This window comes from Eurypyga helias, unplaced genomic scaffold, assembly GCF_000690775.1.
Source record: "Eurypyga helias isolate BGI_N326 unplaced genomic scaffold, ASM69077v1 scaffold14567, whole genome shotgun sequence".
NCBI lineage: Eukaryota > Metazoa > Chordata > Aves > Eurypygiformes > Eurypygidae > Eurypyga > Eurypyga helias.
In genome coordinates, this window is record NW_010261251.1 from 1 (window position 1) to 22,272 (window position 22,272).

At 49.6% G+C, this 22,272-nt stretch overlaps 1 protein-coding gene across 1 annotated transcript; it reads left to right on the plus strand.

The window, feature by feature from the left end:
* The first annotated feature begins 5,131 nt into the window (after positions 1 to 5,131).
* LRRN4 (leucine rich repeat neuronal 4) lies at positions 5,132 to 11,359 on the plus strand. Its single transcript, XM_010155316.1, has 4 exons — positions 5,132 to 5,819; positions 7,113 to 7,317; positions 8,608 to 8,745; positions 10,045 to 11,359. Exons 1-4 carry the CDS (start codon positions 5,132 to 5,134, stop codon positions 11,357 to 11,359), a joined length of 2,346 nt encoding a protein of 781 aa, XP_010153618.1.
* Positions 11,360 to 22,272: the final 10,913 nt, after the last annotated feature.

Genomic DNA, 22,272 nt, shown 5'->3' on the forward strand with positions numbered 1-22,272 from the left:
GCCCTCTTGCAGCCCCAGCCTCCGCTGAGCTGCCATCGGGATGTGCCTGTGCCTGTATTACAGCCAAGGCCAGACTCCCACAGGTATTGCTGGGGCAGCAGAGCCCCTGCTCGCTGCCCTCGGAGCGGAGGTTGTCACCTGAGTGCTGCGTGGAAGCCCTGTAGTTGCCACCTCCGTGCCATGAACACGTGCATGCAGACGGCACTCTGAACGTGGGCCCGGTTAGCAGCTCGTGCAGCGCGTTCTGCGGCTGAGCAAACACGCCTACTTGCACTCCCAGTTGTCTGGGCTGGGATTTCAGAGAAAGTGAAATATTTCGCTTTTCTTTCCTGCTGCTCCCTCAACCTCACTCCATGTGTCACTGCCTTTCGCGTACAGGCTTCCTGCTGCTCTGCCAGCTCACCCCGCTGGCTGTAAGCCCCGCCACGGGTCATTTTAGCTTTAAGGGAATGATCCCTCGCCGTTGTCCCCTCTCTGTGTCTCTTTGGCGCACCAGCTATCTTTCCCCTGGCTCCACTCACCTCACAGGGCTTTTTCAGGACAAGTAAGGAACACTTAGGAAAGGGATACGGTTTTATCCCGCTGCCGTCAGTGCTGTCAGAGGGCAGTAGCTCCATTTCCTACAAGCAGCCCCTGGAGAGGTCGAGGGGGGAAGGCAGCACCCAGGGCACTCCTGCCCCTCCGTCATTCCAGGCTGGACATGGGTGGCAGCTCCTGAGAGCAGGCCTGCCCCAGCCTGCTCTGCCTGGCACCCACACCAGCCATCCTTCACCCCTCCCCGCGTCACCCAGCGCGTCGCAGCCGGGCTCCAGCCGTACCCCTTGATGCGCACGGGGTACCGCACCCTCCCTTACTCAGCCGGTGTCGGGTTAAACTTGGCTTTCCCGTGTGCATACCCCCTGGTTTAGACATACGATTAGTCTCCTAACCAAGTGATTAACTGCGCGGTGTCAGGCGTGAGAGACTTTTTACAGAGAGAGCAAAAGCAGAACAAGGGCGGCTGCCCTGCAATTTCGCAATGCAGACACAAAATCCTGGACAGGAATGTTGTTTAGATGAAAACAAAAACCTTTAGGAAAATCATACTTCGGCTCAGCGGCAACCCTATTCTGTACGTGGTGCTTCACTAGACCAAAGGCAGGTCAGGGTAGAAGACTACCCGTGTCAGATGGCTGCGGGCTGTCCTACTCACAGGTTCCGCAGGGGATCTCGCGGCTGCCTGCAGCGTGCGATACTGCAGCAGGCAACACGCATACTCCCTAGATTTTCCTGAAACCTGAGGCTAAAAACTCCTGTTCTTGCATTCTCTTCCTGTTCTCTGTAGGAAACAGAACTTGCTTGCGCTTGCTCTGTGAACTGACCTGCAAAATACTTCTTTTGTTGGCTTTAAAAGCCATTCTCCACCTTTTTTTTTCAGGATATTTTCATTCTTAACCATCACTTGGATCACGGCCAGCGAGAAACATTCATCTCTCAAACTTTACAGCCTGGTACCATCCTCGCCTTCTGCTCTCCCCGTGCTCTGCTTATCTCCGTGTCACTAAGGAATGCAGGGCTCACCCCCAGCATGCCTGCAGGCTGCGGGGTTGTGTTGTGTGGCAGCACGGAATCAGCCCCCCCGGGGGGTTGGGGGGGGTGTGGGTGCGTCTGGTTCAGCTCTTTGTGCATCATCTGCGTGAAAAGGCTGCCAAAAATGCCCGCCTTTACTAAACGTTCCCCCAGGATGCCACCGAAACTCGGGGAGAAGTACAAAAAAAGGAGAATAACCTGAAGAAACTGCTGAGAGAGGGCTGCTGCCTGCCCTGCGAAACCTTCACCAATACCTGGGCGGCTGTTTGAGACATAATCCCAGCCGATTAGAGTTTGCTGGGAGAATACAATGCCTGCCTGAAAAAACGGGCATCCAAAAAGCAGAAGTGGAAAATAAAAATAATAAAAGCTGATTTTCCAAGGATGCTCTGCTTCTGGCAAGAGGTTCTCTGCATCGCTCAGAAATCAAGCGTCGCTGGGCAAAGACTCCACCTCCCTTCCACCTTCACTGGGATGAGCGGCCCGCTTGCTGGGATGGCTTTCCAGTCCCACGAGGCTGCTTGTCTCAGTCTCCAAACTGAAGTCAGAACGGTTGGACATGTTAAAAGTAAGGCAGCATTTGGCTCACCCACTTTCACAGAGTATTGTTTTAAGAGATTAAAACCAATAAAATAAGCAATGAAAATTCCCTGTCCATAAACAGTGCGCTAACGGCAGCAGCCACAACACGGGGATATGTATTTATATATATGGTATTTCATAGCCCAAGGCAGAGCAAGCCCCCTCCCTGCTCCCCAGCCTCTGGAAGAGGAGCTTTGCAGCCAGCACGTCTGCAAAGGCAGAGGGAAGGCAGGGTCCCCACCCGCCTGCCTGGAGCTGGACTTTCCTCCTACCATACCGAATTCTTCAGATTGTTTTAACCTGCTCCAGTTTGCCCTTTGAACCCCAGGGAGTGCAGATCTGAGAAGGTACCTGTTAGGACACACGTGCGGGGCCTGCACACTGCCCTGAGCTTTAATCTGTGGGATTAGCCACTCATTTAGGAAACTATTTGTCTTGCCTTAGAGCCATTCCACAGGGGAACAATGTGTACATCTCCCCAGCCTCCAAGGGAACCGCAATGGCTCCGGAGTCCTACTAAAAGAGGGTATCTTGTTCTGTGGATGTTCTGGTGTTTTTCAAGGCTCTCTCCCCACACAGATAATGAATGACATGGTCAGACAGATAAGGTCTGTGTACATGCAGACTCAATGTTTTTGGGAAAGCAAGACCTTTATCTGCACTTTAGCACCAAAGCGTATAGGTCTGTGTTGGATGTCATGGATCTGTTCTGTTGTCCTGACAAATGAAAAGCACTGATTACTGTTCTCCCTGGAAATTTTAATTATTGTCTTACAGTAGCAACTGAACCTTCACCCTTTTGCTCTGGAACAATCTCTATCAATTCATCCCTTTCCAGTTCATGTTTTACTCTCAGCTCTTGACCAAATAATTCAATTATTTGAGTTGTGGGAATGCTGAGAAACCCAGCTCAGGGCAGGTCCCTTGGTGGGAGACGTTTTGCATCGTCAGTCTTATTTATCTGGCAGAGGATGAGAGAAGGAGCTGACTGGGAATCCTCCCAAGCCACGCAGCACGGCAGATGCAGAGCAGAGAACTCAACCCACGCCCAAGGGGACCGGGAGAAGCCTCCCAGGTCCATCACGCGCAGCCGGAGAGGCCGCAGGCCTGCTCTCCATCAGCTGGGAGAGTTCCTCTCCGCAGCAGCGGCAGGTGGGAGCTGCGCTTCCCACATTTCCCAAGGGCCTCCTTAGAGAAGTCATCTGTCCTGCGTGAACACTTCCAGGACCTACTCCCAAGCGCGAGAGCCTCGGGAATAAAACCACTTGAAGCCTTAGAGAGCGACCAAAGCCCCGGTCAGCAGACGGAGGCTCCGCTGCACATCAGCGCGACCTGCCAGCACAGCAACACACTAATTCCTCTCCTCTCCCCGCGGCCAGTGGGAGACGTGAGAACTGGGAGTGCGGCACCGAGCTCTTCCCTCTCCCCCTCTGCTCAGACAAAGGCAGCCGGAGCAGCCCTGCCCGAGCGCTGGGAAATACGAGCCCTCCCACCCACCTCCTGCCAGGGCCAGAGGAGCAGGGAAAGCTGCCCGGAGCCACCCCCTCTGCAGGCAGGGAGAGCTGGATGCGGGGGAGCCGCGAGCAGGGCAGGCTGGGAACAGAGCAGACTTCAAACCAGCGCTGCCTTCACGCCCCGGGCTGAGTCACCCCGCGGATAAAAGCCCGGCCCGGCAGCCGAGCCGCGCACAGCGCAGCCGCGGGGCAGCAGCGCTTCGGGACAGGTACGTGCAAGCGGATGCGGTTTAGAGCCGGGGACGCGCGTTAAATCCCAACTCGGGATCCAGCAGTCCCGCTCCTCCCATCCTCCGCCAGCAGCTCCAGTGCCCAGGAGACCCTGAGGCTGCTCAGCTCTTGCCCGGTTCCAGGTGACAAAAAGGACACAGGCAACCAAATTCCACTGTTTTGCTGGTCCTTACTTAAAACCTGGGATGGCAGGAAGAGAGGATGGTCTGGGCAAGCCCTGGCACCATTCAGGGAACAGCAAGTCGCTGTTAACTTTCAGATATTTCATAGCGCATGGGGCTTCAGTCAGCCCCTACACTGCAGTATGTTTTTGGATGAGGAATGATGGTTATGATGCCTGGCAGCTCGGTATGAAAAGCACTAGTTTTGGGTACCGGTTAATTCCACCCTCGGGCACAGATTACCTGCGCAGCCTCGGACAAGTACATTTACGAGTTTTTATTTATTTTTTTCAGTGATGAAGACAAAGCTGGGGTGGGACGAGGAGGGAACTAATGCTGAGTAACGCGCTGCCTGGTAGCCAGGCCTTTGGGGCCCCGATCCAGGAGCACGCGCTTGTTTCTGCCCGTGTTGACTGAAATGTGGTTCAGGAGCTGCATTTTCAGGAGTTTTTCCTTTCCCCGGCAGCTGGAGTGGATACCATGGATCCACACATTTGCTTTGTACAGACAAAAAAAAACCCTCGCCACGGTCACACCTGACCCTGTTGCTTGGGTATCAGCCCAGTAAAGAACTGGGCTGGCCAAACTGGACACTGTGCAGCAGGACAGCGCTGCGCAGAGCAATACACAATCGGGTGTATAAAAGTCGAGTCCCGTCTCCTGCAGCTTGCCCAGTAAGGGACCAACTGGTATTTTCATACTGGAGTGCACTGGCTCCCTGGGGAGCGGGGAGCCCACCTCCCCGCTGCTGCGGTCCTGGGTGCCACGCTGGCGCGGAGGGTTCTGGTGTGGGAACCAGGCACAACTCAGCTGCTTTCTGCATGGAAAACTGGGTATGCTTAGACTGAGACCGCTACTTCTGTCCCCAAGGGTTCATGCTTACTTAGGCTTAATTACAGAAGAGACATTAATTATCACTTCCGCTGTCTGGATGCGCTAGGAAAGGACTCACAGATGTTTCACTTGTAGCTGCCTGGAGGGATGTAATTTAGCTCTTAATGCTGATGTTTTGTTTTCCCCTCCCTGAAACAGAAACAAATCTTGCAAGTTGATTGCAAGCCACTTGGGAGAAGGATGCTTTCAAGCTTGCTCATCCTCTCGCTGCTGGTGGGGAGCACAGCATCAGGCCCGGTGAGCAGAGCAGAACCTGCGGCATCCAGGGACGTCACCACCTTTTTCCAGCTGGCTCAGGAAGAATCTTGGGAGAACGTTAATCTCACCAGCATGTCCTGCGAGGATCTGAAGAACAGGACCTGGATCACCCTGCAGCTGACCAACAGCAGCCTGACAGCTTTCCCTGTCTGCCTTCCGGAGGCCCTGGAGACCTTGGATCTCAGCAACAACCTCTTGGAAGAGGTGAACGGCACGGAGATAGCAAACCTCCCGCGGCTGCGCATCCTCTCACTGAGGCATAACCAACTCCAGGCAGTGAGGTGGGGGTCTGAAGCCCTCAGCAGTCTCCTCTCCCTGGACTTAAGCTTTAATTACCTGTCGTCTGTGCCATCGTGCCACAGCTCTGCCCTGCCAAACCTCAGGTGGTTGTCCCTGGCAGGAAATCCGCTGCTTGACATCCAGCCGCTGGCTTTTTCCTGCTACCCTCAGCTACAGTTCCTGAACCTCTCTGCCACGCTGCTCGGGCAAGGTGACAGCAGAGGGATTAGGGAGGCTGCTTTTGCCAGCAGCACATCCCCCAGTGAGGCCACAAACAGGCCTGGAAACACCATCAACATGCTGGATCTGAGCGGGACCTTTCTCGAGAAAAGTAAGTTTCTGGATTTTCCACTTAGACACGGGGTTTGGTCGGGCTGGGGGGAGCAGAAGCCTCACTGGGACGATGGCTCCCATCCTGGCCGAACCCGGGGTGAGAGAGCACACCCCCCGCTGAAAGCTCCAAAAGGCTGGTCCAAGCCCGCGATGCACCCTCCAGCTGGGATACAACTCCTGGGGCAAACCCTCCCGCAGTCCAGCCTCCCGCAGGAAGGGCAGAGAACGGACACCACCAAATGGGACTATTTGTCCCACTGTAGCCCCTCACCTCTATCCTAATTCCACCGTCAGCCCTGAGATTAGCTGTGGGACACGCAGGAGGAAGTTCATTTCTCTTTCCAGAGGCACTGCTGACATCGTTTTGTCTCACCACAATTACACTTAGCTTTGTACCGCTGCGTTGACGCAGCACAGAGAGAGGCTTTTTGTGTCAACCGCAGCCAAATCCTTCCCCAAAACTTCCGCACAGGGAGACAATCCCTGCCCTGAGCAATTGGCAGCCGGATTTTCCTTGGTCTGCCTCCCATGTCAGCGTCAGCCTCCGTTTCTAACTGCAGTGCTGTTAGATGCCTTGCCCAGCTGCCCTCAGAGCCAGGGCCTTCGGGCTCCTCAAGCTGGAGGTTTCACCTCCGCTCACATTTAACACCACCAAATTTTCTCCGTGACTTTGCCTCACCTATCCTGTGGTACGGAGTTACACCACTCAGTCATGGGACGGAAAGGCACTTTCATCCAAGACCTATTCTTTCAGTTCCATGCCTCTCAGCTCTCTTTTTCCCGAGCTAGGAGAAGTTATTTCCCTTTCTCACACTAGGCAGGACCTTGCAGACCTCTCTAATCTCCCCCCACCCACCACTCCTCTGCACAGGGAAATCCTTGTTCAGTTAATCTCACCTAATAGGAAACCTATTCCATATCTCTTATCAGCTTTATTGCCCTTCTATCATCCCTTCTTTTCCTCTGCCCTACGACTACATGACCTGCAGGTGATACTACAAAAATGTGACTGCATGGGTATTAATACACCGGGGTATTGATTTTTGTTCTATTCCTTGCCCAAAGAGAAGACTGCAGAGATGTTTTGTACCTCTATGATTTCAAAACTTTTCTCCTAGGCAGAAATCCACAGGAATTCTCTGTGGCAACAGGTATAAATTTTTTTTTCTGCTTCAGTTCAGCCAGCGCAGAGATGTTTTGTACCTCCATGATTTCAACACTTTTCTCCTAGGCAGACATCCACAGGAATTCTCTGTTTAGGCAACAGGTATAAATTTTTTTTCTGCTTCAGTTCAGCCAGAGTGGACTAGAGACTTGCCCAACCTCAGATCACTCCACCTGACAAAGATGTCACGATTAAGAAGCCTTGATACCGACTTCTTCAAGACCATGCCTGGTCTCCGAGAGCTGAACTGTCAAGACTCCCGCTCGCTGGGTTTCGTGAGGACAGAGGTGTTTGCCAGTGCTCCTCATCTGAGCCATCTCTCCTTTGAGAAGTGAGTTGTGTTCTTTTTTGTTCTTCCATGCACAATATTGCCTTTGCCTCGCAGCACCATGGTGCCTGGGAGCTGTTTTTATGGGAAGTGGGAGCGGATTTTTATGCAAAATTTGCTTGTTATCAAACGTTTAGGAAGGAGGTATGGCCTTGCCACGGAGAAACACCCTGTCTTATGCTCAGATGTGCCACGTAAAGCCCGTGATGTAGAGACCTGATACCTTGTAGGAGGTATGGCCTTGCCATGGAGAAACACCCTGTCTAATGCTCAGATGTGCCATGTAAAGCCCGTGATGTAGAGACCTGATAGAGCAGGAGAACTGTTCATTGGTAAAAACAACAGTTTAGTCCTTTCTCTAGAGGTAACACCTCAGTGTGATGTACTTGGTTGTCACACACCTGATGAAATACTGAGGGAAACAAAAGTCTGAAAGTGATTTATCAAAATCAGAGTGGGTAAACTACCCACAGAACAGCGTAAAGGAAAAGATTTGGAAAGCAACTTAAGAGACTTCTGTAATATATAGGCCCAGATTATAAGCAGAAAATAAATCCTATGCTCTAGGAACCAGTTTCAGGAAAATAAATCCATTTAAGCAGGAAAAAAAAAAAAAACCAAACAAGGGATTCCATGCCCCCTAGACTGCCACACTAACGTTACACCCCACTTCACAATACCTGCAGGAGCACCAGCTCCAAGTTCTGAAAATCATGACCCAAACTTGAAAGACAAGAGTGTAGCAGATAAAGTCATAGACAAAAGGTAGCATCTTCGGAGCACTCATGCAAAGAGGTCCGGGAGAGCATAACAATGAAGTCGGGCAGGGCCTTCCTGTGTTAGTCAGTTGACTTTAGTAGGTGAGAGTATATGTCATTAGAGAGGCAATTAACACGAGAGGATGATTGGCATAGGGAAAGTCAAGCCATTACAAGCAGACTGAGGCAGAAACTAGAGAAATGGTACAAGTGTAGCTGAAGGCATGATGGCAGATAGTGGGTGCACCTTTCACCCAAGACCCATGCCAAATGCTACCTCGCTTCCCTCCCAGCTGCCATCTCTGGAGGTGTTACCCCCTTGGGACACTTGTTCTGCTTTCACACACAGCAGCTACGCTGTGCAAGTTAGAGAGGTGGACAGCTATTAGCCTGCACTTTGAAGTGCCGCACGGTGGTGTGTGCAACTGGCCACTTCCAAGGGAACTGGGAAAGCTGCTTTGTGCCTTCCGCGCTGCTATACCAAGCATGGAAGGTAGCTCAGCGTTTGCTAATTATTGCATTTGTCATCTTGTAGCTGTAACCTGAGTTCCTTTAATCCCTGGAACATCACTTCTTCGGATAGCATCACCATCAACTTGTACGGAAATCCTCTGCTGTGCGACTGCCAGCTCTCCTGGCTGCTCTCCAAGCCCAAGAAAGTGGTGCTGCAAAAGTAAGTGACTTCAGGGAGATGAAAGCAACGCTCGGAAGACACAACTTAAATGTGTGAGCTGTCTGGGGACCAAACATTCACTGCCATCTAAGTTATTTAAATTCCTTGTGTGCTCTTCCCTTCCACAAGACGTAGAAGTGCAAAATAAAGTCTCCCTTAGGGACAAAGCATGGCTGAATTATACTTGAATGTGGACAAATGCGATGGGCACATGCAAAACAGTATAAAGTTCTTACCTTGCATACTTTAAGGTAAGAATAGCTTATTTTCTCTATTTCGGTTCATATTTTTGTATTAACTGGAGATATAAAATGAGCTGGCTTGGTGGTCTTGACAGCCAGCAGTGGGAGCAGAAGACAAGACTTTGCAAGATACTTAGCAAATAATTTGCACCTTGCCCTTGCATTCCCAAAGCCTAGATCAGCACAGGCAGACAACAAAACCCCTTGAAAATAGCCCCGTTTGTCACCTATTGTTTCCATGCTCTCCTACAGTTTTACAATAAGCTGCAGTTAAAAGAAATGCTTTGCATATGTATGATCTGTCTTCCTTTTGCACGGCCACCAAGGGGATTTGTCAGCATAGTGAAGAGAGCCGGGAAGTAGATTGTTAAAATTAGATTGTTACTCATCAGGATGGGTTTAGCAGCTGCATTCTTTACAAAAACATGCAAAGTCTGAGTAAAGAAAGAACTCGAGAGCTCGGGAATTGGAAAGCACCTCTCTGTCAGCACAGCTCCAGCTGCACAAACCACTGACTTCAGGATCCTGGGGAGGCTGTCACATCTCTCTGCATGCGTGCCCCTCCTGGGGTGGCATTAAGGTCGGACCCCGACAGGCTTGCTAAGGTTAACAGTCCTTGTACCGAAGGATGCTTCCTCTCAGGCAAAAGATGATTGCCCAGAGATGTTGTGGATGCCCCATCCCTGGAAGTGTCCAAGGCCAGGCTGTATGAAGCTCTGAGCAACCTGGTCTAGTGGAAGGTGTCCCTGCCCATGGCAGGGGGGTTGGAACTAGATGATCTTTAAGGTCCCTTCCAACCCAAACCATTCTATAATTCTATAAGATATTGCCGCACCTTACAAACCCAAAAAGGCAGTCAGTGAAGTTCCCAGTGCTGTGGAAAGCCATCTGCCAAGCACGGGAGCGTCATTAAGACAACCTAGCTTTGGGCTAGCTTTCACGTCTTTAATATAAAGACTGTTTTGTACAGCAGGTTGTCGATTCCAATCCAAGCAGCCTTGCAGGAGCCTGTAATGTTCTTGTGCATCTTCTATATTCTAACTTGTCCCCTCTGCAGGGCTTGGGAGACTTCTTGCAACGCATCCCAGGAAGATTGGGACAGACCTTCACCATCTTTTTCACTGCTGGAGCTCTACGACAAATGCCAGTCCGAGAGAAACGTTACGCTGCCCGACGCGGACGCACCCTCTCCCGAACACGATGCTTTCAGCCTTACCAGTTATGATGCCACGCCGGTAGTAACAACAACGGACTCTGCTCTGCAAACCAAAGATGCTTACACCAGCTCCCTAATTGAGAGGAATGTAATGAGCACCACTGCAGCCAACCCGACTGAGCCGATGCTCGCAATGGCCAGCAGTTCCTTCCCCGAGGAGGAGGCAGTCTCCGGATCCATGAGCAATCCCCCTTCCTTCGCATCCATAACCACTTCCTCGGCTTTTCTCGAAAAGCTCCATAGTCACCCTTCGGATTATGGCTCCACGAGTCAAACAGTTCAGCTGAAGAGAGAGCTCAGCACGACCCAAGCGACGTTTCCCCAGGAAGGCCTGTTCAACCAGCCCACCAGTGATTATTCTACCAGAGCAACAGGGCACCCTGACACCGCTGACCATTATATCCCCTCCTTTGCCACCCACAGCGCGGAAGGTACACCGCAGACGAGCCTACCCCCGCTGAACTCCACGCGGTCAGAGCCTGCACCCACCAGATCACTGATACACTACGTAGGTGACTACGATTACGATGAACACTCGACAGAAACCCCGGTGCAACTGGCATACACCTCCTGCGACTACAACCCCTGCAGGCACCTTCAGAAGCCGTGCAGTGAACTTCAGAGTGCATCCCCATGTTTATGTCCTGGCATGTCAAGGGAAGATGAGGTTCCAGATCCGCCGAGGCTCCGAGAAGTGTCTGAAGTTACAGACAGCTCTGCGCAGATACGCTGGTGCGCCCCGAATTCAGTTGTTCACACCTATAAGCTGATGCTTCACGCCCAAGGCAACGAGGAGAGACGGCTTGACCTGGACAATATTTATTCCACAGCAAGGCAGTACACTCTCTACAATCTCTCACCATACACCACTTACAACATTTGCGTGACTGCTTCCAACAAAGCAGGGTCAAGCCAAACAGCGAGTCAGGGAATTCTAGGTAATTCGTGCACCAGATTTAAAACAAAACTCAGCTACAAGTCTGTCTTCGCCGCTCTGAGCGCAGCGAGTGGACTCTTTCTCATTTCCACAATTGTTTTGTCTGTATGTCTGTGCAAGGCATGTAAAAAGCCTCAGAGTGAGCAGTATGGTACACACTTAGTCTCTTATAAGAATCCAGCATTTGATTATCCGTTAAAACTACAAACTTCTAATTAGGTCTAGGTGGTTGTTACTCATTCAAGAGCTCGCTGTCTCTGTCACCTTGGTATGTTTTCCTGAGACCCTCAAAAAATCTTTCAGCAAAACTATGGGACACCAGACTCCACAGCCCTCGTTTTTCCTTAGGGAGAGAAAACCACAAAAATTAAATAATAACAAAGGTAGCCAAAGAGAGAAAAGGTCTTTGGAGTTCATGTGCTAAGCAGCAGCAAACCTGGACGCTAACCTTAAAGAGCTGTTTTTATAATCCCCTACAAATACAGAAGCGTGTATTTCACACGGCGTGAGGCTGCCTTGCCAGCTGCCTGCCTCCGGTATCTCATGGACACAGTCCACCAAGGGCCATGGTCCAAGATGCACTTGCAAGGTAGACACTGCTTTTAGTCACGTAAGTTGGATTTTCAATATCTGCTAATATCTACTTGAGGGTAGTACCCAAAATGAGATTATTACTGCCAGGAGCGCGAGGAACATCGCCCTGGGCTCAGCAGCAAGGTGCTGTGAACATCCAACTCCATTAAATGACTGCGGTGACTGTAACTGCTCAGCCCAACTTCAGATCAGGAAAAAGAAACATGAAGATTGATTGCAAAAAAAAAGGGAGAGCAAGACACTGCAGGATCCTTAGGGCAGGGATAATTCCGATTGCTCTGATTTCACACAATGTTTTCCACAGCAGAAGCTCCCGAGGGCTACCACACCACCGATGACAGGCAGCGAGGAGTTTGCAGTGCAGGGGTAACCCACAGAAGGGGGAGAGCGCAGCAGCATTTGCTTCACGACGGATTTTAAGCGGAGATGATTGCTCAATCCCATCTACAGATTGAGCAGGCTGATGATTTACCTCATAGAGAGGCGAAGAGCCAAGCAGGGAAACAATTCCATGCGTTGCTGAGACCTGAAAAACTGAGCTCCCATCCGCCAGGCGCAGGCGGTTACGCAGACATTTTTCATGTGCCCTTTGGGGTGCTCATTTCTGCTGCAAACATGGTAAGAGACGCTGCGAACCCCAGCGCTTCAGCGCCTTTGAGAGAGCTCGCCCTCACAATTCAGAGGGACATTTTTGTTAGAGGAGGCTTTTGTCCTGAGCAAGTACTTCCTACACAGAGACCCAGAGGCTTTTGTTCCGGTGGGTGTGTTTCTGCTGCTGTGTAGATACAGCCGGCAAAATCCCCCAGGCCTGGGAGAACGAGAGGTGTTATACAGTGTAAAAGAGTTTCTGTTCTGTTCGCTGGGGTTTTTTAATGCTTCCAGTATTCATGGAAATAAAAGCTACAGAGCTGAGTTCTGGTTCTTTGTTAGACCTGGATCTGTGTGTCGTTTTTACCGTCCACAACGTTTAGCCTAAATCAGCTGAGAACAAACTTTCAGCACATGGTCATGTTTTTATGATGGTGAACTTGTGTTATCTGATGTCCTAAGAGCTTTTATTTTGTATGTCCATAAGGTGGCCAGTGCCATCCTCCCCACTACTCGCAGCCCTTTCCTGCAAGTCTGTCCTTTCCCCTGAACCAGGGCTGGGAACAGCACCCACGTTGGACAGACGGGCGTTGTGAATTCCAGCCGTGCCTGGCTGGAGCGTGGCTGAGCCCCGTGACTCTAAACTCAAAATAGAGGCCAACTGCAAGTGAAAAAGCTGGGATGCCGTCACCTATCACTTGGAAAGTCTCTTTTATTTTCACATCCTGGTAGTTCAGAGCTTTCTTAGGTTTTTATATTTATTGCCAGCCTGTTTTTTCCTGAGTTTTCTGCCAGGTCTAGTGAACAGGCACAGAAACTTCATTTGAACCAAACAGGAATCTTCAATCCTTGAATCATTCCAAACTGGGGCAGGGATCATGTGCTCCCGTTGTGTTTATTATAACATTGCTCTAGGAGACCTTGACTGGGGTCTTTGGTTTTACCAGAAACAAAGTGGAACAAAATAAGAGATTTGGGAATAGCAATTGATATAATCCTGAAGATTAGCTCTAGAGGAGAACAAAAAAGATATTGCAATTGAAAATAAAGGTTGTTCCAGCTTAACTATGAGTTAGTCCAAAGCAACAGGGCATCATTTAAAACCAGCTTTGGAAAGGATATGTCTAGCTACCCTTTACAGCACTGCAGCTCACAACACCTAACTAGTAAGCCACAAAGCTCAGCAGATCTGCCAGTACCGGGATTTGACTTCCCTGAGGGTTCCTGACCAGGGGACGCTCCAACCTGGCACCACCCAGAAGTGCAGCCTCTGTCAACCTCAGTCTCTTGAATCTTCCCCCACTGTGAGATGCAGGTTCATCACCACTGATTTCTCCAGCCGGTTCTCGCTCCAGCCTTTCCCGACTTCTCACAGGCCTTCACACCCTTTAAGCCGAGGCAACATGTCAGAGCCTCCCATTCTTTAAAAGTGCCCTTCCTGGGAGCCAAACAAATATATAAGTCCCACTCCCAGGTCCCACACTTGCTCCAGCTCCAAGTAACCTCCAACAGCTCAGTTTCATCTGAGCTGATGAACCGCCCCAGAGCAGAGCTGCCAGCCAGGGCTCGTGCCTCTTGCCTGAGCACATGCTGCCCTTTCACAAGTGGGATGCAAGAGATTTAGCAGCAGGTTTCAAAACAGAGGATTTCTATTTATCGACAACTATGGTAAGTATTAGTGCTTCAGGGGCAGAAGTTCCTTTTTTTACTCCCACTACCACCTTATAGTTTCACCAGAATTTCAGTAATGGTCAACTATATTTTGTTGTCTTTTTTCTTCTGTTTGAACCACTGGCTTCTCTTACTTTGCTTTTTCCTGTTATTTGTGCTAAGCTACAACCATTCTTCCTTGGAAATACTACATATATACACTCAGAAATAATTTTCAAGTTAAGAAAGCTAATGGCTTTCTTCTGATAAACTTCAAAAATTCCAGCTTGGACAAACAATTACCCCTGTGTTCCCACCCACAACCTGTGGGTCTTTTAAACAGCTGGTGCAGCCCAAGAACAGGTAAAATGGCAATTATTCAAAAGTACAACTTTCATTTGAGTAAGTCAGAGTATTCAGATATAAAACTTTTTGACAGCACTGCCTATCGCTAGTTCTTAAAACCAACATATATATCCAGAAAAACTGAATCACCACATTATCCACTCCAGACTTTTTATTGTAGCTGCACCCACCAATTTTGAAAGCAAACCCTAAACAGCAAGCAGGAATTTAATCAATAGGGTAACGTTATCTTGAAGGCCATTTTCTGGCTTCCACAAAATCCCAGCATAACTGCAGAAAAAAAGTTAATGTCATCCCCATTCCCCAACCTCAAACCCCCGAGCTATCCTTGTAAACTCAACTAATAACCAGTTTGGATGCTTCCTGTATTTTCATTGCTGTGGATCGACACAAGCAGTGGAGCCGGCTCTCACGGAGCTGCTCGGGACTGGGGCAATGAGGAGAGCAGCCAGGGAGCGGAACGGAAACAAAGCAGCGGAGCTGGCTCTCACGGAGCTGGCTCTCACGGAGCTGCTCGGGACTGGGGCAACGAGGAGAGCAGCCAGGGAGCGGAACGGAAACTCCCACCCACGCATAAAGCCATGTTAGAAAGTTGTTCAGCTCTGCTCCGCCTGGTTGTTCCTCCCCCTCTTCCTGTTTGTACCCAACAGGGAATCCTGTTTGTACTTCCAGCTCCAAGAACATAAACTTTTGGCGGTGACTGGGATACCCACACATCTCTGAAACATTTTTAAAAGCTAACAAAAGCCCACCCATTTAAAAATATATGTATATATATAACTAGTAATCCACTTACTGATTCACAGTTCAACTTGTCCTGTTTCTCTGGGAGAGGAAGATCACCGGGGAGAAGCACAGAGAGCACTTAAATAAGGTTTAGAAGAGCTTGGGTATTCTTTTTTCTGGCTTTTCTTCCCAAGAAGAAATTATCTGTATTTCTAAGAACCTTCTCCATTCACTTTTCAATGTTTTTCTTCTTTCTACAGTACCAAGTTCAAGCAAAGGAAGTCCAAAATAGAGAACGGTGCACGTGGGTGCATCTCCTGGGTGTCAGGGCAGAAGTGCCTGCCGCTCCGCTCGCGCTTTAGTGTTTGAAACTCACTGATGCCCATGGAGTTCCCCAGAAAGCAGCAGCACCCCGGGAAAGTGGCTTCCATACAGACAAAAAGCAGCTCTGAGGGACAGAACCCAGACAGGCAAAGCCCTTGCTGGCTGCAAAGGAACAGAGAGGGACCACCTTGTCCTCGGTGCAACCAATGCCATTTGAGAAGGGGTCAGCAAGAGCCCCGTCCTGGGTGGCAGAATTGGGTGGGTGGGAAAGCCCAGAGCAGCAGGACGAGGCGCTTCAGCCCGACCGGCCTCGGTGAGAGAAGGGAGCCTGCTTTTGAGAGCTGTCCCTGGCCAGGGAGAGGCATTTACCCAGCAGAGGATGCAGCCCAAGGCGGGGGGAGCTGACATCATACCACTGGCTTTACCAGTCTCTTTGTGGAAGGATGCAAAACCCAAACCACGGAGCTCATTTGGCAAGAACTCTGTTGGCACAGACGTACTCCTTCGCGGTGGTCTCCAGAGAAACGCGTTCATGTGGTGCTGGAAAGGAGGATGCCTCTGAGGGTTCAGGATCTTGCTTGTCAAGAAGCACCGGGCTCGCGCTTTACCTGTGACAGAGGTATTTACCACAGGTGAGAACATGTTTTGTGTCTGCAGAAACAGATCTTCATAGAGGAACATGTTTAAACGCCTGGTGCTTTTTCTTTTTATCAGCTGCCCAAAGTATGCAGAGTTTGTTCTGAAGCAGAGCAAGAGATTACAACAATAATCCCAACCTCTTCAAAACCGGGTTATCAAGCAGGACAGCCAATAACAATAGTCTTTTGAGACGCACCGAGGAAACAATCCCTTACAGCAAGGCTGGTGTTGTGCTGTCATCTAGAGGGAGAGGGTGGAATCATCTCCCCAGGTACAAACACACGTGGAAATGCTCATTCTTCCACCAAAGAACTTCCGCGGGCACCCCAGAGACCAAGCTCACCCCCACACACTACCCACGTGCTTGCCTGTCTGCATCTGTGCATCCTCACCTGCTAAAGGGAAAGCCAGCAGCAGCGCTAAGGATTAGCCGTAGCCACAGTCCCAGTCCCTTGGATTGGTACCCAGCAGCTTCTCTCTCCCTGCCTCCAATGCTTTTTGTAGCCTTAAGACCAGGAGGTTCTCTGCCAACTCGACACTGGGAAGGAAAAATGGAAATGTAACTGTCAATTTCTTAAGAGCAAGAAGGGGATTATTGCCTGACAAACCCAAATCTGGTAGATCAGTTCAGAAGTACAGCAAGATTTTTAAATATCAAAGGTTTTGGAAACAGATCAGATCACATTCATGGCACTTGCAGCAAAAAAAGGGAAGAATTGGTGGAGTTTTTGATTCAGCACAGATAAACATCTGTAACAGTTAAGTATGTTTACATCATTGATATCTTGAATTTCCTTTTGCACATTACTGGATGTGCAATATAATGTGCACTAGAGGTACAATAACTGGATGGGGATCATCTAAGCAACTCTTACCTGCTTCAAAAAACACCGCTGAGTCAACGGATCCTTACGGATTTTGTAGGATCACGGCACAGTGGCAACAGCTGTAGCCCTGGGCAGGCAGCGTGGGCACGCACAGAGCCATTCCTCAGTGCCTACGCAGTATGTCCAGCCAGAGGCAGTGCCTCTGCAGCCGCCGGGTGCTCGGTGCACGGGCAGATCCGTGCGCTGGGCCCACTGATACATAAAATTCAGCTGCCCCTACGCAAAATGTAGGGCTTTGCATGCCCCAGCTATAGCACCTCCAAAAAGGCAGGGGCTGCCAAGAAGGCATGAAATAAATCCCCTGCATTTTCACTGCTAGAGTTGACCAGCCCCTAACTTCAAGCTGATATCTCAGATTATTTATATTTTTAAAGGAACATTAAGGGAGAAAAAACCTCAGAAAATACTAACAGGAAATGGAGGGAGTGTGAGGAAAGGGGCAAAATCCTTCACAATACGTAGCCCATTGGATACACCAGGAGCAGCAGACAACCAAAACAAATCATGTAAAAGAATCCCAAGAAAAATCCCTAAAACCCAGGATCCCTCATTCGCTGCCGCCTCCAGGAGGTGGAAGCAGTGATGCAGCTATCCCTGCCCTGCAGGCAGGCACAGAGCTGGCAGCTCCTGCGGGGCTCTAACCAGGGCACCAAGAGCCATAACCTCTGGGATGACACTCCAGATAGAAAAGGAAAAACATAAATCACACACTCAGTAGGTACCTGCTGTTCCTTTGAAAAGCTAAAACCTACCTGCTGTGCAAAATATTTTGGGCTGGGAAGGCCTGAGTATTGTGTTTATTAAACATGTAGAAGCTACTTGCTTTTATCAGAGCATGATAAAAGAATCCCCTCAAGGGAGGGGATTCTCCCTCTCTACTCTGCTCTGGTGAGACCCCACCTGGACTGCTGCGTCCAGCTGTGGAGCCCTCAACATCAGAAGGATATAGACTGGTTGGAGTGAGTCCAGAGGAGGCCACGGAGATGCTCCGAGGGCTGGAGCCCCTCTGCCATGGGGACAGGCTGGGAGAGTTGGGCTTGTTCAGCCTGGAGAAGAGAAGGATCCGGGGAGACCTTATAGCTCCTTCCAGTACCTGAAGGGGCTACAAGGAAGCTGGGGGGGACTTTTTACAAGGGCTTGTAGTGACAGGACAAGGGGTAATGGGTACAAATTGAAAGCGGGGAGGTTTAGACTGGATATCAGGAAGAAGTTCTTCCCGGAGAGGATGGGGAGGCACTGGAACAGGTTGCCCAGAGAAGCTGTGGATGCCCCATCCCTGGAAGAGTCCAAGGCCAGGCTGGATGAGGCTTGGGGCAACCTGGTCTAGTGGAAGGTGTCCCTGCCCATGGCAGGGGTGTTGGAACTGGATGGGCTTTAAGGTCCCTTCCAACCCAAACCATTCTATGATTAAGAATAGAACAGAAGTACTAGTAACTTATCGAAGGTGAGATGATGTCACCCTCTCCTTGGCAATCACTCATTCTGCAGTTCTCACTGCTGAATACTTGAGAATACTCGGCAAGTTAGCTCCAGAAAAGAATTAAAAAGGAGACTAACGTCCATATCCAGCCTGACACAAGCTCAGTACACAGTAAAGATACACATCCCATGTATTTTTCCCCTTGTAAAAAGGACAGCGATGCAAATATTCCCAGAGCCCTGTTTCGCCCCAACGGCGTGATTAGGTGTCCACTGACGACAGTTACACTGTGCAGCTTGTTCATGTCGCAGTAGAATTATCAAGGTCCACATGCTATTAGGACTCCATTTGACAAGTTGGTGCACAAACAGCTAGCAAAAAGGTTTATAATCAACTGCCGCAGACTAGAAATAGTTGAGGAAGAAAAATCGGGAGACCGAGAGGGGACGTGATCTGCCCAGAGTCACAAGCAGCATGTACAACAGCGGCTGTCGAAAAGGTTTTGCGTTGATAGCGGTTCATTGCCTCTGCCTGAGCCACAGAAAACCTCGAAAGCCACAAAACATCGTGCCGCTGATGAACATCCCCAAAGGCTGAGCTCTGTCCTCAGTGTGCCATTAACTGAGAATCGCTCTTCTCCCTGCAGCTGCTACTCACACTAAGCCAGAAGATGCCATGTTTCTACCACATTTAGTCAAAATTGGCTATAGGTCCAAGATCTATTTGAAGGACAGAGCATTAAGTGCATAAATTTCTTTTTTTTTTCAAGGAACTAAGCTGAAAAAAATATTACAACGCCAGGAACACGCGTGGGGGTGTTTTCTGTATGACTTGCTGTCGTCTCACCACTGCTTGGAAATGCTGGAAAGGTCAGAACAGCCAGAAATTATGATAAGAGGGTAAGAAAAACAACACAATGTCAGGCAACTCCAGATCTAAACCCAGCTCTAAAACAGGTCTGGAAGGCTTCTGCGAGTGCTGACTCTCAACATGACCTAACACCAAATTTGTTCCTTTGGATCTGCCGTCTCAAACCTCAACCTTCACCCTGACCTGAAGCTGAACTACAACAGCAAGTCCAGTTGACGTTAAACCATCACAGATAACTCTGAGAATATGTAAGAAATGTCTATCCACCACCCTCAGCCTGGATCGACGTTCACAGCTGACGCTCAGGTCAGTGGGACATTGCGGGGGGAAGCCTAGCCGTAACGCTGCCGTAGTAAAGAGGAAAAGCGTCATCTCTGTTTCACGTGGGATGAAGCAGAAAACTCAGCAGTAGCCAAAGCCTCAAGAAAACTCAGCAGCTTGATAGCTCTAAATATCAGCTTATCTAAATTACAGATAGCAGACACAAGTAATAAAGCACAGCCCGTGCTCCGGGTTAGTTTGGACATCTCCAAACCTGCAATGACCTAAGATCAAACCCAACCCTACCCAAGGGGTTTCTATCGGACACAGAACGAGGCAGTTGAAGATGAGAGCAGATGACAACCACCTTTAAATTAGCCAAACAACTCCTTTTAAAGCCAGTACAGGCCTGATCGCACAGATTTACGCTTACCAAGCCCTTAATCCTAACTCAGCTGTGAAGCCCAGCTCCAGAGGAGCAACCCTGCCAGACCAAAATTATTAGGAAGAAGGTAGCCGCTAACCACAGCAACCCTAAACTTAGCAGCTTGTTACGGACCAAGGGAAAACCCAGGCTGTCCACCCAGCAATGGAACAAACTCCAACCCCAAATTACTCTCCACACTGGAAGGGCTGTTTTTGCCAAACACAGAGCTGTGTATAACAAGGTGGCTGTGACAGCATCAGTTCTAACCTCCATTTCCTTCAAAATCCTGCAAAAACCTTGCTCCTAAGCCTACAGCAGCACAGATGGTAATAGCAGACAATCTATCTGTGTTTTCCTGTCAGCAAACCAAGTCCTTTGTGTCGCCCTATTGCATAAGCAAATCCACAGCCCAGTTCAGCACCACAGAAGCAACATCTGCCACTGTCCAAATTTACCCTTAAATGTAGCTCTGCAACAACTTATATACATCCAGGAGAAACACAGAACCTCCTGCGATACCACAACCACCTCTAAATCATCCCTAACCTGAGGTGACAAGGAGGGGGCGCCAGCTACAACCGCCTAAACATACCTTAATGGCTCTTTTAAAAGCTTGGCGCTCTGAGCTTTAACACTGCATTAGTGTTAGGTGCCCAGGATTTAGTACCCCTACTTGATGTACTTTTAAGATCAGGCTCAGAGACCCCGGAGATCTCAGTCATTTAGGATGTGTTTCTGATGATTCTGTAGGTGATATAAGTCCAGGTCAAGATTTTTCCTCTATGACCTGGATGTAGCTCTACCTTTATACTTAAAAGTGTTTTCTTCTCTGCCTGTTAAAAATTTAATACAAAAAGGCAAAGACCCCTCGCTTCCAAAACTTGTTGTTGTGTTAAACAGTCTCCAACAATGAGCAGTTATCCATATTCCCATGGTGCATAAATCCAGCTGTGTGTTAAACCACCCCACCAGCGAAAGAAAAAGTCAGAAGCAACTGTTAGAAATGGTTGAGACGATGAAATCATGTGACTGTGGAGGGTTTTTCCCTTTTCTGTTTTTATTTCTGACAACAGAACTGTCCAAATGCTTGATTTTTATACAAAGCTGTTGCTGGCACTAGAAAACTGCTCACCACGAGGACAGGTTTCACTCGCAGCGAGCTACAGATACACATGCAGATACTTGGGCACCAAAAACAAGCTTGAGAGCTCACACCCTTTGCCTCTTTCTCACAGTGCCCTGCCTTACGTCAGCAGTGCCTCACCGGTGCAGGGACACATGCCTTCTGTACTGTGCCCACATGGGATCTCGTCACTGACACGGCTGTATTTTCAGTCCTGGCTTTTCACATCCAGTCAGAAAGGGATATGCCATAAAAATCCTATGGTTTAGATATTACTTGGGCATTTTTCTTTCAGTCAGAGCTCTTTTGAGCTGCTGTGTCTTACTTTGAACACAGGACAAAATGAATGCACTTTGTGGATTCAAGTACATGCTTCGCATCTAAACCGTGTGTTTGTGTTCTGTTCAATGTGAAGGAAATAATTTAAAGCTCTTCAGCAATCCCAAAAAAGACAAGCATACAGAACCTTCTCATATCAATAGTCGTTGAGGCAGTATTATCCTAAGAGGTATGAGCTGTCTTTCAACTCCAGCATTATTTTTACTGGTAATAAAGCCTACCTTCTTGCAATGGAGATACCAGCTGAAACAGGAGTCCCTCAGACACGTGGGAGGATCAGGGTCTTAAAAGAACACGTACGTTGTTTCTGGTTCTTTTCTTACAACAGCTTTGCTCCCAATAATGCGCCTGCCTAAAGTCCTTTTAGGTGAAAGGGATGGCATGGCAGGTCTTGGTCCTAGCAGGGAAAAACCTGAAAGCAGCCACACAGGGACACATGGTGAGGCACTGGGACAGGTTGCCCAGAGAAGCTGTGGATGCCCCATCCCTGGAAGTGTCCAAGGCCAGGCTGGATGAAGCTTGGAGCAACCTGGTCTAGTGGAAGGTGTCCCTGCCCATGGCAGGGGGGTTGGAACTGGATGGGCTTTAAGGTCCCTTCCAACCCAAACCGTTCTGTGATTCTGTGAAATGAAGGCAAAAGACCAGCCTGCCCAGCCCTGGGCGGGACCAGCAAGGACAGCAAGTCACAGCCGTAGCCCCGGCACTGCTGGTGGTTTACACAGCACTGCTGCTAATGGCCTTCTCACAGGGCCCGACAGCCGTTTCCGACGAGGCCAGGCGGCTGAACTTCACACGGGCTGCGCAGCGACGGGCAAGGCCCGATGCCATGTCAACCGTGCCATGTCACGGCCACGACGCAAGAGTTCTCCCTCCTCACACGGCCCACGTCCTCAGAGAGCCCGCCTGGCCGGCGGGCCC

Excerpts from the sequence above, each read along its gene's own strand:
- LRRN4 (XM_010155316.1), top strand. The coding sequence starts at position 5,132 with ATGCTTTCAAGCTTGCTCATCCTCTCGCTGCTGGTGGGGAGCACAGCA. Across the intron at positions 7,318-8,607 it reads AGCCATCTCTCCTTTGAGAA|CTGTAACCTGAGTTCCTTTA; the intron begins GTGAGTTGTGTT and ends GTCATCTTGTAG. Across the intron at positions 8,746-10,044 it reads AAGAAAGTGGTGCTGCAAAA|GGCTTGGGAGACTTCTTGCA; the intron begins GTAAGTGACTTC and ends TCCCCTCTGCAG.